The following is a 16,796-nucleotide window of genomic DNA, read 5'->3' as shown; positions in this document are numbered from 1 at the left end:
TTCACTGCGCCCAAAGACGTTTCATATCAAAAGAGAATATTCTATGTATAAACGCAATAAAATTAAATTTGTTTGTATAAAATTTTACAAACACGTGACTTTAAATACGAGGAATATTCTGCAACGTAATGCTGTCAGTTAACTTTGTTACGTAGTAATATGCTGTAGTTGAATGACATATGAATAAACATTGTAGTATTTTTACAGTTTTGCTACAGTCGTAAACCGTTGTGAACTCGTGACGCAATTGCGACAGAATTTTACACCTAAGGTCAAATAAAAATAGGTCTTTACTTATCAATTCAGAGATAATTACACTATCTCTAATTAATACAATTTATGATATTACACATACAAATGTTTCAACAAAACAGTGTCACCTATCATGAATATATTAGTGAAATACGTTAATTTTGACGATCACTTATACACGACGGTATTTCGTCCACAGCTTTTTATTATTAAAAATATTTATTTTTTTATTTATTAATTTCGTTGATTATAAGTTTTTAATAACCATCTATTTCAATATATTATATCTGCTGGTCTATGACGTCTATATATTTTTTCTTTTGAGTTAATTGGTGCAGAAATCACCAATCAAAATTACGCAACCAAATGCAAAAATACACAACCGTCTAGAGTATTTTTGCATTTATCAAGTTAAAAATGCAGACATTCGGCTGTCCAAAACATGTGACGTTTCGTTTAATCGACTTTAAATCGGTTGCAGAACAGCAATTTCTAAGAAGTAATGTAATTGGTAGTCTGTGTGCACTCATCCTTGTGATTGAAAGGTTAGCCTAATATACGACACATAATGCATTAATTTAAATATATAAACCATTTATTGAAAATGTATTGAACATTGAAAACCTACAATGTAAAAATATAACTAATTTGATGCAAATAGAGACGAGATGTTTATTATTAAAATATAATAAACTTAAATAAATTAGCTTAAGAATAGGTGTTTTTGTATATTAAAAGTATTATTTGTAAAAAGTTTGTTTTAACATGTAACTAACAGTCAGTATGTTAACAAACCTATAGTTTATTCCAAGCACAACAGGCCAAATAAACAACATTTGACAGCGAATTGCCGCGATATCATTGGTCGAGAGCTTGATTAAATCTATGATATTTACTATGGATTTAAGTAAAAATATCGAAACAGTCCCCGGAACTTGGATATGAGTAGTTAAGTGTGATAGTGCTGTATTCTAAATAAAGATATATTGATCAAAAATTCTTAGTAATGCACAATATAGATGAGCTATTATCGAATCGCAAGAAATATGTAAATCTAAGGTTTGTTTATCTTTGTTCTTACTTCGAGAAGAATAGACTAGGTAGTTAATTTTAACCAACTCTGTCGTATCGTTTTGAAATTTCAAATGTGTTTAGCTAGCTAGTAGTGGACCTTTTCTATTGTTACTAGAAAACCCCTCAAGTTTATGGGCGTATTTGCTTCGTCTTCACAAGTTATGTATGAGTAAATTATAATACATTAATTCAGACACGTCCCGAAACAAAAAGTTATATTTATCAACCCGTTTAATATTCAAAACATTTTCCCAAAATTTTGGGATAACTAAATTCAAAATGAAATACTTAAATTCACAATAATAGAATAATAGTTGATCCTCTGTGTATTTCTGAAAGAAATACCTTTGTATATTTAGAATTATTTATTAATACGTTTAACAGTAAATTTGGTGGACCTATTTTCCTTATTGTATACGTGTTATTTACTAAGAATCGTGCCGACGTGTCACGTGCTTCGAATAAGTGTTTGCTAAATCAGTTCGATAGTTAGGTTAGAAAGGAACTTTCGTCAAAGGTTGGAGTTTGTTTTGACTTCATACCAGTGAATGTATGATTTGAGTCCACGATGCAAATCACGTCCTGTTTTCTTTCAAGTTTTATTCCTTAAAATGTATGTGTGTGCGTAGGCGTCCCCATTCTATTTAGAGAGTCTAAATTAAAGATTTTATTTATTGTATTTAGTTGTGTTCCGTTGTATATATAATTAAATGATATTTAGAACATGATGGTAAAAAAATATTTCTATCAGGTTAATGTATAATTGTTGTATAACACATAGGTCATAGGTGCTACCACTTGGTAGGGCTTTGTGCAAGCCCGTCTGGGTACCACCCACTCATCAGATATTTTACCGCCAAACAGCAGTACTCATTATTATTGTGTTCCGGTTTGAAGGGTGAGTGAGCCAGTGTAACTACAGGCACAAGGGACGTAACATATTTTTTCCCAAGGTTGGTGGCGCATTGGTGATGTAAGGAATGGTTAATGTTTCTTACAGCGCCATTGTCTATGAGCGGTGGGGTCAATTTATCATCAGATAGCCCATTTCGTCTCGTGCATCTACCCATAGCATAAAAAAAACGTAAATAATCGTAAACAAAGCGTAAACGCTGTTTAGACAGCAAACACTTAAAACTTAACAAAAATATATTTCACTGCAGTGAATTAGTTATAGTTAGAACTATAGTACCTAATTAACAAAAGTAACGACGTAGCCATCTTGTTTTATTTTATATAAATAGCCAATACTTTTCCATCAGAACATAAATAATACTATATATGTGATTGCGGTTGCATGCAAGACAAGCTTCATGTAATTTATTATTGTGCTTGAACACAATGTAACTAAGCTAGTTATCCTTATATTAATACTTTACCTACAAAGCTGATTACCTACAAACAAAAAAATACGCCTAAACTGATTTCGATATGGATATTTAATGACGTAACTAGAAAAAAAAACAATTTTAGATTAATTTTCTAGAAAACTTTTGTGGGAGACAGTGAAACTGCCGATTAGAAATTGTTTTTCGTAATAGGTCAACATTTATTATTTATAATGATACAGTATATTATGTACCCTTATGTTACAATATTTTTGTAATTTCGATTCAGGTGGGCAACTTATCCAACTCAACGTGCGAGCCCTGTCCACTATCGGGTTGCGTTCGCGAGTGTCTCGGCGGCAAGATCGACTCGGTCACATCCGCAGAGCACTTCCGCGGCTGCACTCACGTCAAGGGGACGTTGGAGATCACGCTGCGGGCCGGCGGAGGTGAGCAATTACCATGCATTATGTTAAACCAGTTACCGACTCTTAGTTATAAAGAAATTCGTACTCAAACAAATTATAATGCGTTCTTTTGAAAACTAACTTTTTGCGACAAAACATAATAAATACGGTGGTTGTACATTGATTCAATGCTAAGTAATAATAAGTAATAAATACTCTAATGAAAATACATTACCAAATAATAAGTTGACAAGTTATTGAAAAGTTAACTACGGTTTCTCTCTTGCGAAATGTTGCAGTTTTGAATATGGCAAGCTCAGAAAGTCGTACACGTAAAGTGTTATGTCTACTTACTTTATCACATCGACCTCTTTAATTTAGACTCGTTACTCCAGAGGATTTGTATCAAATGGTATTGGAAAATAAGTAGAGGTTGCGTTTTTGTTTTCAATTATGATAGGATCGTTTTTACCGGTGACTTATTAGGAGTCTGGACTAGATTTACTATTATTTTAATTTTAAACTACACATTCCGGTTGAGGTTATGATCCATTTAATTTCGTCCTTTTAGTTATTTTTGTAAATAAGGGTTAATGTAAAAGAATTTACATCAGTTATACCAAATTTTCTCATGGAATCGGAAACTAAAACAATTCCGAACACCGCACACAAATAAACCCAAAGCTGTTTAATAATACAAGGAACATAAGTCATAACATCTTAGTTCCCTTTGTTAGGTGTTTATGGAACAGTTGATATTTCTTAGGGCGGCAAACGCAGCAAATTACATACAATTTGTTTACAAAATAAACATATTGTATGTATTAGTATCACCGAAATCCTTTTGTATCTATTTTGTCGTATAAAAAGTTAATAACTCAATAAAAAAAATCATTAATTTATGTATATTTAATTATTTTGTAAAAGAGGTATTTAACAGAATAACATTATATAATTGTGAATAAAAATAGTCCCGGTGGACTCCCTAAAATAAACTTTTATATTCGCTTTAAATAGTATTAATGATTAATTTAAAAATATGTAATGTCAATAAAATACAAACGACTTGGTTTATTTAGTAGTAGACATTTTATACTAAGGGTAAAAACAGTCTACTCTTAACATTTTTAATTCATTTAAGAAATTTGAATGCAGCAACATATTATGGTAGTTTTCCATTATTTATAATATTAATTCTAGATATTATATGTTTATGATTTTAAAAAAATAATGTTGTCATGTATCATCACCATCAGGTAACACCATGACAGTGTTGGAAGCGGCGTTAGGGGCTATCCGGGAGATAGACGGCAGTCTGCGTGTGATTCGGTCGTATCCCCTGGTGTCGCTGATGTTCCTCAAGAGCCTCAGACGCATCGGTGGGCTCAGCTCCGACAACAAGTGAGTCTGTAATGTCCCCAAAGACGACCTCGTTAAACTTACATATTAATTTAACGTCAAATTCCTCTGTATTAATTAATAAATTCTTGACCTTGATTTATTTACGTTTGAAATGTGGTGTCGAGTATAATATAAAACCGTATGCATTCTTTCTTTAGAGGACAGAGCCTGTACATATTCAACAATCCAAATCTGGAAATGTTATGGAATTGGTCGACGCACAAGTCAATAGAGATAGCGAAGGGACGTCTATTCATACACTTCAATCCGAAGCTCTGCTACAATCAAATACAACAACTAAAGACCATGACAAAGGATCCAGTGTCCACTTTCAGTGAAATCGAAGTGTCGCAAGATAACAATGGAGACCAGGCATCTTGTAAGTAGAATACGTGTAAGTAGTTCAAGAAGGCCGTCAGAAAGGCGAGGTAATCTTGAAGATGGCTCTACACTGCGTTATTTTCTATCTTATATACACATTCTTACGAATTTTATTATTTTATATGAATTTTCAAAGTCGTACGAAGTAATGAGTAGAGGAAAAAAAATTAAAAGTCTTAACATTTCAAATGCGAAATTTCAACCTCTTCTAGTCGCTACAAATTTCTATGATTTTTGATAGTAGCAGAAGATATCGATTTTAGTTTTTTTACCTTGCATATAAAAACTTATGACTTTTAAACAGGTTACCAAGACACGTTACATCTGAAGGTGAGCTCGATATTCCAACGCGTGGCCATTCTCAAGTGGAACATGTACTGCATGTCAGATTCACGCAAGCTGCTCGGCTACTCCATATACTTCATCGCTACCGAATCCAATGTCACGCTTTACGGTCAGCGTGACGCTTGCTCTGATACGTAAGTATTCATCCATTTAACAGAATCTGACACCACTGAATCAGATTCTGACAATATGGTTAGCATTCTAAGTTATTAAATCTAAGTCTAACTTATTAAACGAGATTCTCGAATAATCTACATGTGGAAGTGCTGTATTTATTCAGTTGACAATTTCAGTTGGAACGTTGTGGACACGACAGTGGACGAAGTCCGTAATAGTAGCACACAGCCGGTGATCATCGACAAGAAATCCATCATGCAGAGCCCTTGTAAGAACAACAACCAGCCGCTCTTCTACCCGCTGACTCAACTCACTCCCTTTACTCGATACGCGGCATATGTCAAGACGTACACCACACTGCAAGACAGGAAAGGCGCGCAGAGTCCTATTATATATTTCAAGACTCTACCCGGACGTAAGTTGCCAAAATACTTTTATTTTATATAAGACGATTATATGATTATAATTGAAAGCTGTTGAATGTTTCGAAGCTTTTACTTGCACCTTTGTAGTTTTATAGAAGCCTGAGTAGTAATAATGACGTTTTCTCGCAGCTCCAAGTCCACCCCTCGGCTTAACAGTGGAGTCCCTTAAGGAGCATTCAGCAACAATAAAGTGGCAGCCGCCGTCTATGCCTAACGGTACTATCGCTTTCTACCACGTCGAGATACAGGCCAATAACTACAACCGGCCCAAGATACTGGCACTCAACGTCAACTATTGTGGCAATCGTAAGTTTAATCTTCTCTAATATTAAAATAGAAAACGATTTTATAAATTTGTAAATATTATTTAAACTTTGAAATTGAGATACAATCACCCAACCAAATAGTATCCCAAAAAAGGTAAAATATATCTCTTGGAGTGTATTGACTGCTAAATTTAATTAAACAAATTCACCACATACAAAAACTAACCTGCGATAGTAGTACTTTATAATCTAGATATAAATAATGATTGTTACGAACCGACCCGGTTCAAAAAGAGAACGTCGTTCTCTATGACTACGGCTATCATGGCAAAAGATGTCGTAATAGTATGGATTAATTATGTATCTCGTGGTCACCAGCGAGCGCGCTCGTGAACTTGATTGCGGTGCGCGGCGAGGAGAGCGGCGCGGGCGGCGCGGGTGGCGCGGCGGGGGGTGCGGGCGGTGCGGGCGGCGCGGGCGGCACGGGCGACGTGGCCAGCGGGACGTGCGCGTGTCGCGACGACGCCCGGCCCACGCGCTTCAGCTCGCTGGCCGAGGAGGAGCGCATCGAGACCATCAACTTTGAAAACTCGCTTCAGAACCATGTAAGCGTGTGCACGTGTCTACCGTCGCGACCAGTGATGCCAACTGGCGAGTTTTCTCCCTAAATTAAGCAGGAATTAAGATGTATTGGGAGATTTTAAGAGAGCGGGTGGGTGAATATGAGGAAGAAGAAAAAAATTTAGACAACTAGAAATAAAGAGAAACCAAATTTCAGGAAAGAAAAATTAAGAAATTAAAATTGTTTATTTTCAAATTGTTAGGACTTATAATTGAAAGTACAATTTATTGGTTTTTAAATGTCATTTAGGACAAATTGTAAGACCAGGCATCATGCCACTATTAAGTCTAAGTTTTTTTAAAATCTTGTCTTTCCTCTCCGATTCTTATTAACCGTTTATATAAATTGAAAGCTTGTGAACGAATAAAACGGTAGGAAAACTTTTGAACATGAAATATATTCAGGTATACGTGAAAACTGAGAGACCCAAGATGCTGCCCAACGAGTCAGCGGCGAAAAGACTCCGGCGCTCGATAGATGACAGCGTCAATAGTATGCTCGTCATCATCGGCGATCCGCACGTACCGCTCATTGGACAGAATAACACCAACGCAACGGAAGGAAGTAAGTTTTATTCGATTTATAATTTAAACACTCTTATAGAGGTTACGTCCGATTCGATCACTTTTACGTTTAAGGTTTGTCGTCTACTCTATTTTTTGAGAACCACGTCTAGTAATATCGATAAGAATATTTTCATATTATTTCTATGAAAAATCATTGATTAAGTTAAGGTTGACCACCAATAAAATATGGCATGTCATTTATGTAGCTTTCATGTTGTTAAAATCTTAATTTATAAGTTACAAGTTGTATAAGTTATTAAACTGCTAGAGTTACAAATCGTGAATATAAAATCTAACTTGTGAAATGAAATGCTCATAGTAAATTAAAGAACAAATAAAAATCATGTTTTTTGTAAAGACTCGCGTTAATTTTTGTTATTTTAAAATTTCATCTTGCTGTAGTCTATTTTAATTAATAGAAAAAAGAAGTTAATCGAATTGTTTTATATACATACCTCATTCCATTTGCTAATAGCTTGCTCTTCTATACTATATTTTTTCACATTTTTTTCTTCCTTTAACAGTAATGCTTTGAACTTATTAACCAATACTAAATTATATTTACATAAGTTCGCGTTGAAAGTGTAATAGCTTAAACCTTTCAGCATGATCAAAATTTACATTACTTACCTTGGCCAATGCATAGGGGCCATTCATTTATTGCGTAAGACGATTTAGGGGGGGAGGGGGCTGGACCATGTCTTATGTTTTCTTATAAGGGGGTGGGAATGAGTCTCGATAGTTCTTACGTAAGATAAAAAAAATGCGCTAAGTTAAAATATTTGAAAAAGGTATGACTGTCGAGGTTCGCTCGGATGCGTAAAGGTTTAAAACAATATTTCCATTTCCATGGCAACGGGGAGAAAAAAATAAAGATTATTAGTACATTTGAAATAAATACTTAAAAAAATTGATTCTTTGAAACATAAACATTAAAATAAACCAAACGTGTATTCATTTTTTTCTTTAGATTCTTATGTAATAAATATTAAAAAGGGGGAAGGGAAGGTCGGACTATTCTTATTTTTCTTATAATAGGGAGGGAGTGGGTCGAAAACAAGCGAAAATATTCTTACGTAATAAATGAATAGCCCTATACCGGTCGAATTGTATATTATTTTTCATAATCATATTTGAACCATAACATCGGGCCATTTTAGCTTAAACACGTCTTACGCTTGCACACATTGCTTCCATCATCATCTAACAATCACCCCGTCATATTCATATTTCAGTAGAGTGCAGTCACCGCCAGTATAACGCTTGCATCGCAAAGGATCACTCGACAGGTTAAATAATATACATACATATCCTTGAACTGTCGCGTCCACACTAAGTTGCATGCCGTAGTATAATAAATTTATCAAACGACATATCTATGGGTAAAGGTTGTACTCGTAAATATTTTACGATATTTTAATTATACGTATATATCAAAACATTTATTACATGATATAAAAGTGCTATGAAAATACGTAATTGCTTTTCGTTTTTACATTAGCATGATTTATTTTAATTTATAGGAATATATGTGTGTATTGACTGTTAGTTTTATGCACGTGGTAATTTAAATTAATAAAAAAATGTTTTTTTTTTTTTTTACTCTATTGTAAATGCACTTATTAATATAATATGAAGGTTCATTGATTTAAGTTTTAAACTTTTTTTCGTACATATGTAATGTTTTTTTTTTCTCTGTGCGTCCATCTGAAAACTGAACGTAACGGTATGACTAATTGAAATCGATGCGGAATCGTCCGTATCTGTAGGCTATTCATGTTTGAATTTCGTTAATCTTGCCACCTTTTTTATCCAGTGAAGCAAACGGGTAACATCTAGTTTATTAATAAAAGTTATCTAATGATTAATAAAGTATTTTATTTAAGATGACTGTAGTTGTAACGTCGGTTTTAAATCAGAAGAAAAGTAGAAACATTATATATGAAAGTATGAGAGTCGTACTATTTTGTAAAAAAGTTATGATATGGTGAATTAAACGCAACCTATTTAATATGTCTTATAAATGAAAACGGAGAATAGTTTTAATGTGATAATGATTCGAAGTGTAATATATGGTAATTTATTCATAAATCATTTATTCTTAATACTCACTTCGCATGAAGTTTCAATTCGATCATTGCGTGTGTATTCGCAGAGTACGTAAAGACTCTGTACTACGATCTGGAGGGCAGTGCGCGCTCGCTGACGGTTGACAACCTGCGGCACTTCACGTGGTACACGGTCAACGTCTGGGCGTGCCGCGAGCGCCACGAGAACGAGACCTGGCACATAGACGAGCGCGAGCGGTGCTCGCAGCGCGCGCACTACACCTTCCGGACTCTGGAGAGACGTGAGTCTTGCTCTTCTACTTGAGATTTCTTCGCTTGTGAAACAGCATTTTTATCATATAATCGACGAATTGGTATCCTGAGATAAAAATATTCATTGGTGTTTTTAAATATACTTTTCAGTGAACGCTGATGTTGTGCGGAACATGCACGCCGAAGTATTGCCATCTAATAAAACTTTGCCCGAAGTTAACGTAACGTGGCAGCCTCCCGAGGATCCCAATGGTTTTGTCGTAGCATATAATGTTCATCATTCGCGAGTTGAGGATAATAATCAGGTGTGTTAACGCGACTCTTTTAATAGTGTTATATATTAATGATGTATTATTTTAGTCTTAAGCGTTCTCCGGCGTTATACCGCATAAATATATATCACCCACTTCTTGGATAGGCTACGCAGGAGATGGGATTGGCGAGCTGCATCACCGCGGAGGACTACGAGCTAAACGGACGCGGCGTGCTCGTGCGCAATCTGGCACCAGGGAACTACTCGCTGCGGGTCACTCCGCTCTCGCTCAGCGGCGCCGGCAACGTCTCCACCGACATCTACGTCTTTATACCCGTGAGTAAACGTTCGAATCCAGTCTAGAAGAGATCGTAATATGAAAATATCAACGATTACATGTCGGAGTCACACGTCTACAGGAGCGCACGGCGGAGCTGAGCTACGAGTGGGTGTGGGGCGTGGTGGGCGGCTGCATGGCGCTGCTGGCGCTGGTGGCGGCGGGCGCGTGGGCGGCGCGGCGCGCGCTGATGCCGCCCAACGACGCGCCCAAGCTGTTCGCCAGCGTCAACCCCGAGTACGTGTCCACCGTGTACGTACCCGACGAGTGGGAGGTGCCGCGCAGCAGCGTCGAGTTCATCCGGGAGCTTGGCCAGGGTTCTTTCGGCATGGTCAGTCTTCGCTTTCGTGTATCGCACTTTTTTCAACCTTTTAAGCTTTCGTTAAATTTGACGATTAATCTGCAGGTGTATGAGGGCTTAGTGAAGAACATAGAAAAAGGTAAACCAGAAACTCGATGCGCTGTGAAAACTGTCAATGAACACGCAACTGACAGGTGAGTGTTTCGACTGTGTAGTGGATCGATGCGATTATTTACGTGTATTCATCGAAAGTGTGCTCAAACAATATCCGTTCGCCAGGGAGCGTATCGAGTTTCTCAACGAGGCGTCGGTGATGAAAGCCTTCGACACGTACCACGTGGTGCGGCTCCTGGGCGTGGTATCGCGCGGACAGCCTACGCTGGTGGTGATGGAGCTGATGGAGCACGGCGACCTCAAGACATACCTGCGCTCGCACCGCCCCGACGCGGAGTCTTCTCTACCCAAGAAGGGTCCGGCTTCCGTGCCGCCCACACTGCAGAATATCCTACAGGTGCTGAGTCATTCTTTTCTAGATATTCTTCCAATTATTACTTACAAATAGCTCACTATTATTCACATTTAATATTTATTTCCATATAATAAATATTTATTTTCTAATTTCAGATGGCAATAGAAATAGCGGACGGTATGGCCTATCTATCGGCGAAGAAGTTCGTGCATCGCGACCTCGCGGCGCGTAACTGCATGGTGGCCGGAGACCTCACCGTGAAAGTGGGCGACTTTGGCATGACCAGAGACATTTATGAGACTGATTACTATAGGAAAGGCACCAAGGGCCTACTGCCCGTCAGGTGGATGAGCCCCGAGAGCTTAAAGGACGGGGTGAGCTCTATTATATTTTACTTATCATAGCTTATATACCCTGGAGCTAATAATAACCTGTGACGTATTTTTATTTGACAGGTGTTTTCGAGTAACAGCGACATATGGAGCTACGGTGTCGTGTTATGGGAGATGGCTACGCTTGCCATGCAGCCGTACCAGGTAGGTTCTGTTCCGTGTGTCAGTAAAATCGTCGCTGGTCTCCCTTAATCTGTATCTCCATTTCACTGCCTGCGTGTCCCAGGGGCTGTCCAACGAGCAAGTGGTGCGGTACGTGGTGGAGGGCGGCGTGATGGAGCGGCCCGAGCACTGCCCCGACCGGCTGTACGAGCTGATGCGCGCGTGCTGGGCTCACCGCGCCCACGCGCGCCCCTCCTTCCTGCAGCTGGTGGCCGACCTGGCGCCCTCCGCCCAGCCCTACTTTCGGCACCGCTCCTTCTTCCACACTCCGCAGGGACAGGAGATGTACGCGCTGCAGCGGACCGCGTCAGGTGAGTCGAGTGACAGCCGATGCGTATATCGTTCATTTTCCATATTATAATGTCTATTTGGTTATTCACTTTTCGACATCTCACTGATGACAAAAAACTTTACAATACGTACAAATATTTAAACTTTCTAATCGTATTTGGTCGTCTTATTTATGACTAAATATATATATATATAACCTAAATATTCAACATAATTAATCGATACTAATCGTAACTAAATACCGAATCGAAATGGTACATTGCCGAGTCACTAGTCTTATAAACTTATCTGTCAAGTAAATTAACCAAATAGACGAGGTTTAGTTACTAAAATGGATACTTAAGCTTAGTTATCCATTTGGCGAGTGAAAGTGTTTTAAATATATATTTTTTTAGGTTCCTAATCTGTTCCACCTTGTTTTCTAATGTTGCGTCGCGGCAGGGATCAAAGATTCTGATAACAGTAATTTTGTTAAGTAATATGAAATTGAACGTATTCGTGATTACATTTTGGTTAATATCAGTAAATGATAACAGAAAAGTAAATTTAGATGTAGAGTTGATATGTAGTAATATTTGATTCTTGTTTGTCCGCACGTGCCAGACCTGTGCGCCGAGCAGGCTGCACTCTGTTAACTGTAAGTAACGGTATGCATGCTGTAACGTTGACACCATTTGTCGATGTGTTATCATTTTCTGACTGACCAATGGCCGTTGTAGTTATTATTCGTAATTATTTTATTAGTAGTAAAATAAAAGTTTATGTGTCGCTACCTCACGTTATCGCTTCTAGTATAGAAGGTTAGTAGGAAGTTGATTCATCATCATTTTGTAGTGATGAGCGGGATTATTTTTTTTATATTAGAGTATTTATTTTGTAGTATGTTTAAATAAAAGCTTTTTGAATTTCTATTGTTATCATATTGTAGTTTTTTTTATTAAGTAATACTTGCTACTTATTTGTGGTTCGTAGTATAATTTAAATAAATGTGTACTGGATGTACGTATTTATTAGAAGATAGCACGCAGACTGAACACAGGAAGGGCGTGTGATATTTATCCCCGTTATGAATTATAGCGATAATGATGACGATGACGATGAAGATTACGATAATCACTCATTCACCACCATAAGGGTCGGTCGTGCTCTTCAACTTTCGATCCCTGCCGCTGCCCTTCGATGCGCGACTCAAACGTATCAAAGCCGACTGGGAGTCGCTAACTTGTCACCCCGTGTGTCGCAGAGGAGGAGGCGGCCATGCACGAGGTGAACGTGGGCGCGGTGGCCACGGGCTCGGGCTCCAACCTGTTCGGCGTGTCGGGGCGCCTGGCGTCGTGGGTGCGAGAGCTGTCGTCGCTGCGCTCGCGCGGCTCCGACGACGCAGCCGCCGAGCCGCTGCAGCCCGCCGAGCCGCGGCCCATCGCCCTCAAGCCGAGCGCGCCGCCCGCGCCGCCCGGGCCCAACGGCGTGCTGCGCGACGCGGCGGCGTGCTAGCCCCCCGCCCCGCGCCCGCCCCTCCCGATATCTACCTCAGGCCGGGCGCCCGCCGCCCGCGCTCGGCTCTTCGAATCTAGTTGTAAGCGTAGCTAGTGAATTGTTCGCCGCGTCGTTTATTTATTTCGCTCGGCGGAGCGCTTCTCGCCCGACGACTCGACTTCGCCCGGAGCGACGTCGACGAAGACGAGAATCCTATATAGTTTACCTCAGTAACATAGTTGTATCGAAGTCATTTATGACGCAGCCTATTATTGTTAAGTTTACCGTGTAAGCTGTAAAGTGTGTATAGATACCTAATGATAATTTAGGTAAGATCTTGTACAAATTATTTTAATTCGTTTCTTTATATTTGACCGGCGAGAGCTGTCGTTTCGGATGGGCGAACATTCGAGCGAGTGTCAAATTTGTAGATTAGCTTAAGTTTTTGTTATTGTTGTGAGTACTTTTTTTGAAAGTGCGCTACTTAACATTATACAGATTTGTCACTTGTGACGTGCGATGCACAGCAATAAATTCGTTACGCGTCTGTTATAATACATGTTTATAATACTCATAATTCGATCAGCGTATCATTTTCGTTTGTCATTTCTATACTGTAATGAGGAAAAAATTTCATAAATCGGATTTAACCACCAAAGACTTAAACAAATCAAAATACTAAATTAAGATTTTATTATTATATTGTATTTAGATACGTTGTATTTTTTGTATGCATGCTCAAGTATGCCTCGGGCAATCCTTCAAATACATAAGACGAAACTGCAATCGATGTGTTCCGTATCAATTACAATGCAATAGATAATCTGCCATTGTTGTTAAATAGTCGTTATACATATATATGATAATTTTACAATGATCGCCTAGTGTGAATTACCTATACTCTGTAGCCAAAGTCTAGCTAATTTGCAAGATCTTATACATATAACTAACCAGTAAACTCGCATTATGATAAAGCTATGATTAGTTCTAACTAATAATAATTACTTTCCTACCCCAAGTAAAGCACAAGTCCATAGGCAAATGGTCATGTCAATCAATGTCAAATGGAACTGCATGAAAGCAAATACCGATGCTTGTTAAATACGAACTCCCTAGATTCGAAGAATTGTATTCAAAATTTTAATAAAACTTTTAGAATACTTAAAGATTTTAATAGCAAAACTATTATAAGTAAATTATACGCTAGACGCATTATTTGTTACAGTTTAAAAGTAAATATTATAAAATAGTTGTATATCCTACCATAGTTAGACTCCATTATACAACAATCCTGGACATTGGACCACACTGTCAGACTTTGGGGGTCCAATGTGACTGTAATAACTTTTACGATAATGTGGTTTAAGGGTATAAACGAGTGCCTTCAGAAATCCAGCCTTCAATGGAATGCAGGATTGTTGATTGAATGAGGAACTTTACAGAAGTACACGAATACAGTTTCATTTGTTTAAAATATTTATTTAATATTATTCATTTTCATTCGTCGCAGCTAAACTATTAGACAATATTAAAAGTCCGAAGGAACAATTAATTCTGGAGTGTTATATAATTATTACGAGATGTGGTGAGAAAGCAAAACGCATCGCCAAAATTGAACATTATAATTAATGCAGCAGGTGGCATAAAATGTTGTATAGGATTGGTTAATAGATAAATTATATGCATATATGTATATATATATATTTTGTTGTTTGTTATTGATTAAGGGCTAAAGGCACCTTGTTTTTTTTAACATTGTAATGTCTGATCGGTAATTTTCTAAATACGAAATCGTAAAAAAAATCAAGATATCATAAAGAAATTGCATAGTGCCTTTTGCTAATGACGAAAACGAAATGTTTTTACATAATTTTGCAATTATATAATTCTGTAATCGACATACTGAAAAATTCTCTAAATCAGAAGTATGGTAAGCGATTGACTATTAACTTATTCGGCGAGTGGGAAATGACCCGATTTGTAAACCTTACTTCTCTAACTCTATGACGAGCCAGCCGAGGCACTCCAGCGCCGTTCTACCAATCAAAGAAAACTAAATCATTAAAATTATTTCTATTTAAATATTAAATTTATTGTATGGAGGCAGTATAGAATAAAGTGGAGGGTAAAAGTAAGGATTGCGCGGAGTGACTGCGGCGAAGCCTCGCACAACGTTGCCTCACACAGCGTTCGCTGCGGGCTCTTCAATGCCTTTGAATATTTTGTTCTTATTTTCATCAGTATTTTTTATTATTGTGATTTTCACCAATAGGGCACTTTACCTCATTTTAGTGATTATGTTATTCGTAAATTGTTGACTGATAAAATAATTTCCAATCAATGTGTTCCTCGTGTGATTTGTGTGCGTGTTTATTATGTAATATAGTGTCGGGGTAGCGTTGTGCTATATGCTCAATTTAGATACAAATTCACCAAACGATTGAGATAGTGTATAATTTTTATATTTAATTTAATGAAAACCGAGTACCTATTAATAATAATTTTAATATTTATAGTAATAAAAAGTTACAAGAATAGCAAAAATAGTTTTGAGTAAACCCTTGTTTAAATATATTTTATACCAAGTTAATAAAAACAAGGTCTATAACGTTCTTAAAATAAAAGTGATTTTTTAATTGATATGACTTATTATTTTCCTCTTTTGCTGTGATCTATTTATAAATTCTGAATTTTCTTAAATCCAGTTGAAGCGGTTTTTGAACAGCTTGCTCCGAAATACACAAACAAGACTTGTTACTGTTTGCATACTGCATCAAAAAGCAATACATTTTATAACATCCTTTTTGTCCATTGTTTTTGATATTTTTTAACATTTCTATATAATATTGCGGCAGCCCGTGCTCTATAGCACCAAGTATTAATACTTTTTTATAGGTCCAGGATGGCCATTGCTCTACAGGTATTTCATCTTTATCTCCAATTGGTAAGGGATTAATTGTTTGGATATAAATGCGACAGGAAATAATACCTAAATATGGCGATAAAACTTGAACAAACTTTGCATAGTATATTTTTCTTTCTATGCCCTCTTGCCTGAAAAATTTTAAAAGAACTTTCGTTTATATTATGATTTAATAATATTGCCTTTATATTAGATTTATATATTAGATTGGTGGATAAATATGTGTAATGCTCTTAAATAGATTATCAAAAAGCCTTGCTTACTCATTAAGACGGTCCAAATTATCTACAGGTAAGCGCCAGATCACACCCCAAACATGAGCATTTGCAGTGGGCACAACAGTAGCAGTTGGTCCCTCCCAAAATTTTGAATACCTAATAAAGTCCAGCCGACTATTCTGTATCAAAATATATGCTCATAAAGAAAATTGTCTTTAACTGAATGAACATGTAAGACAATAAAAATATACTTACATCTAAACGTGCTATAGATACAAATTCTGCTGATAAGCTATTTAATTTCATCCTAAATGACAACATATTACTACCATATGCAAAATACAGGAATGTATTTGATGCGCAAGTTTCTGAATTGATCATCTTTTCAGAGCACAGAAAATTTTAATAAATGCAAGTCCTAACTGACATTTATAATGTAAAATAAAAGATATTAATGTTTAAACTGGCC

General features: G+C 37.1%; 2 protein-coding genes across 2 annotated transcripts in view; one reads left to right on the top strand and one right to left on the bottom strand.

The window, feature by feature from the left end:
• The window catches only part of LOC125066782 (insulin receptor-like), a 63,199-nt gene extending 47,373 nt beyond the window's left edge, over positions 1 to 15,826 (top strand). Inside the window, exons 9-26 of the mRNA XM_047675052.1 lie at positions 2,944 to 3,103; positions 4,318 to 4,462; positions 4,621 to 4,841; positions 5,148 to 5,322; positions 5,482 to 5,720; positions 5,860 to 6,036; positions 6,375 to 6,601; positions 7,023 to 7,182; positions 9,340 to 9,534; positions 9,656 to 9,810; positions 9,924 to 10,094; positions 10,178 to 10,426; positions 10,502 to 10,590; positions 10,676 to 10,907; positions 11,021 to 11,239; positions 11,321 to 11,401; positions 11,484 to 11,730; positions 12,954 to 15,826. Coding sequence (XP_047531008.1) covers positions 2,944 to 3,103; positions 4,318 to 4,462; positions 4,621 to 4,841; positions 5,148 to 5,322; positions 5,482 to 5,720; positions 5,860 to 6,036; positions 6,375 to 6,601; positions 7,023 to 7,182; positions 9,340 to 9,534; positions 9,656 to 9,810; positions 9,924 to 10,094; positions 10,178 to 10,426; positions 10,502 to 10,590; positions 10,676 to 10,907; positions 11,021 to 11,239; positions 11,321 to 11,401; positions 11,484 to 11,730; positions 12,954 to 13,204 — 3,393 coding nt within the window. The 3' untranslated portion in view covers positions 13,205 to 15,826. The remainder of the gene's footprint in view (positions 1 to 2,943; positions 3,104 to 4,317; positions 4,463 to 4,620; positions 4,842 to 5,147; positions 5,323 to 5,481; positions 5,721 to 5,859; positions 6,037 to 6,374; positions 6,602 to 7,022; positions 7,183 to 9,339; positions 9,535 to 9,655; positions 9,811 to 9,923; positions 10,095 to 10,177; positions 10,427 to 10,501; positions 10,591 to 10,675; positions 10,908 to 11,020; positions 11,240 to 11,320; positions 11,402 to 11,483; positions 11,731 to 12,953) is intronic.
• On the bottom strand, positions 15,807 to 16,708 carry LOC125077272 (gamma-glutamylcyclotransferase-like). Its single transcript, XM_047689173.1, has 3 exons — positions 16,583 to 16,708; positions 16,373 to 16,506; positions 15,807 to 16,240 (listed from the first exon to the last, which is right to left on the bottom strand). Exons 1-3 carry the CDS (start codon positions 16,706 to 16,708, stop codon positions 15,859 to 15,861), a joined length of 642 nt encoding a protein of 213 aa, XP_047545129.1. The 3' UTR covers positions 15,807 to 15,858.
• Positions 16,709 to 16,796: the final 88 nt, after the last annotated feature.

This window comes from Vanessa atalanta, chromosome 1 (genome assembly GCF_905147765.1).
Source record: "Vanessa atalanta chromosome 1, ilVanAtal1.2, whole genome shotgun sequence".
Classification (NCBI taxonomy): domain Eukaryota; kingdom Metazoa; phylum Arthropoda; class Insecta; order Lepidoptera; family Nymphalidae; genus Vanessa; species Vanessa atalanta.
This window is presented reverse-complemented; position numbering and strand designations above follow the sequence as displayed.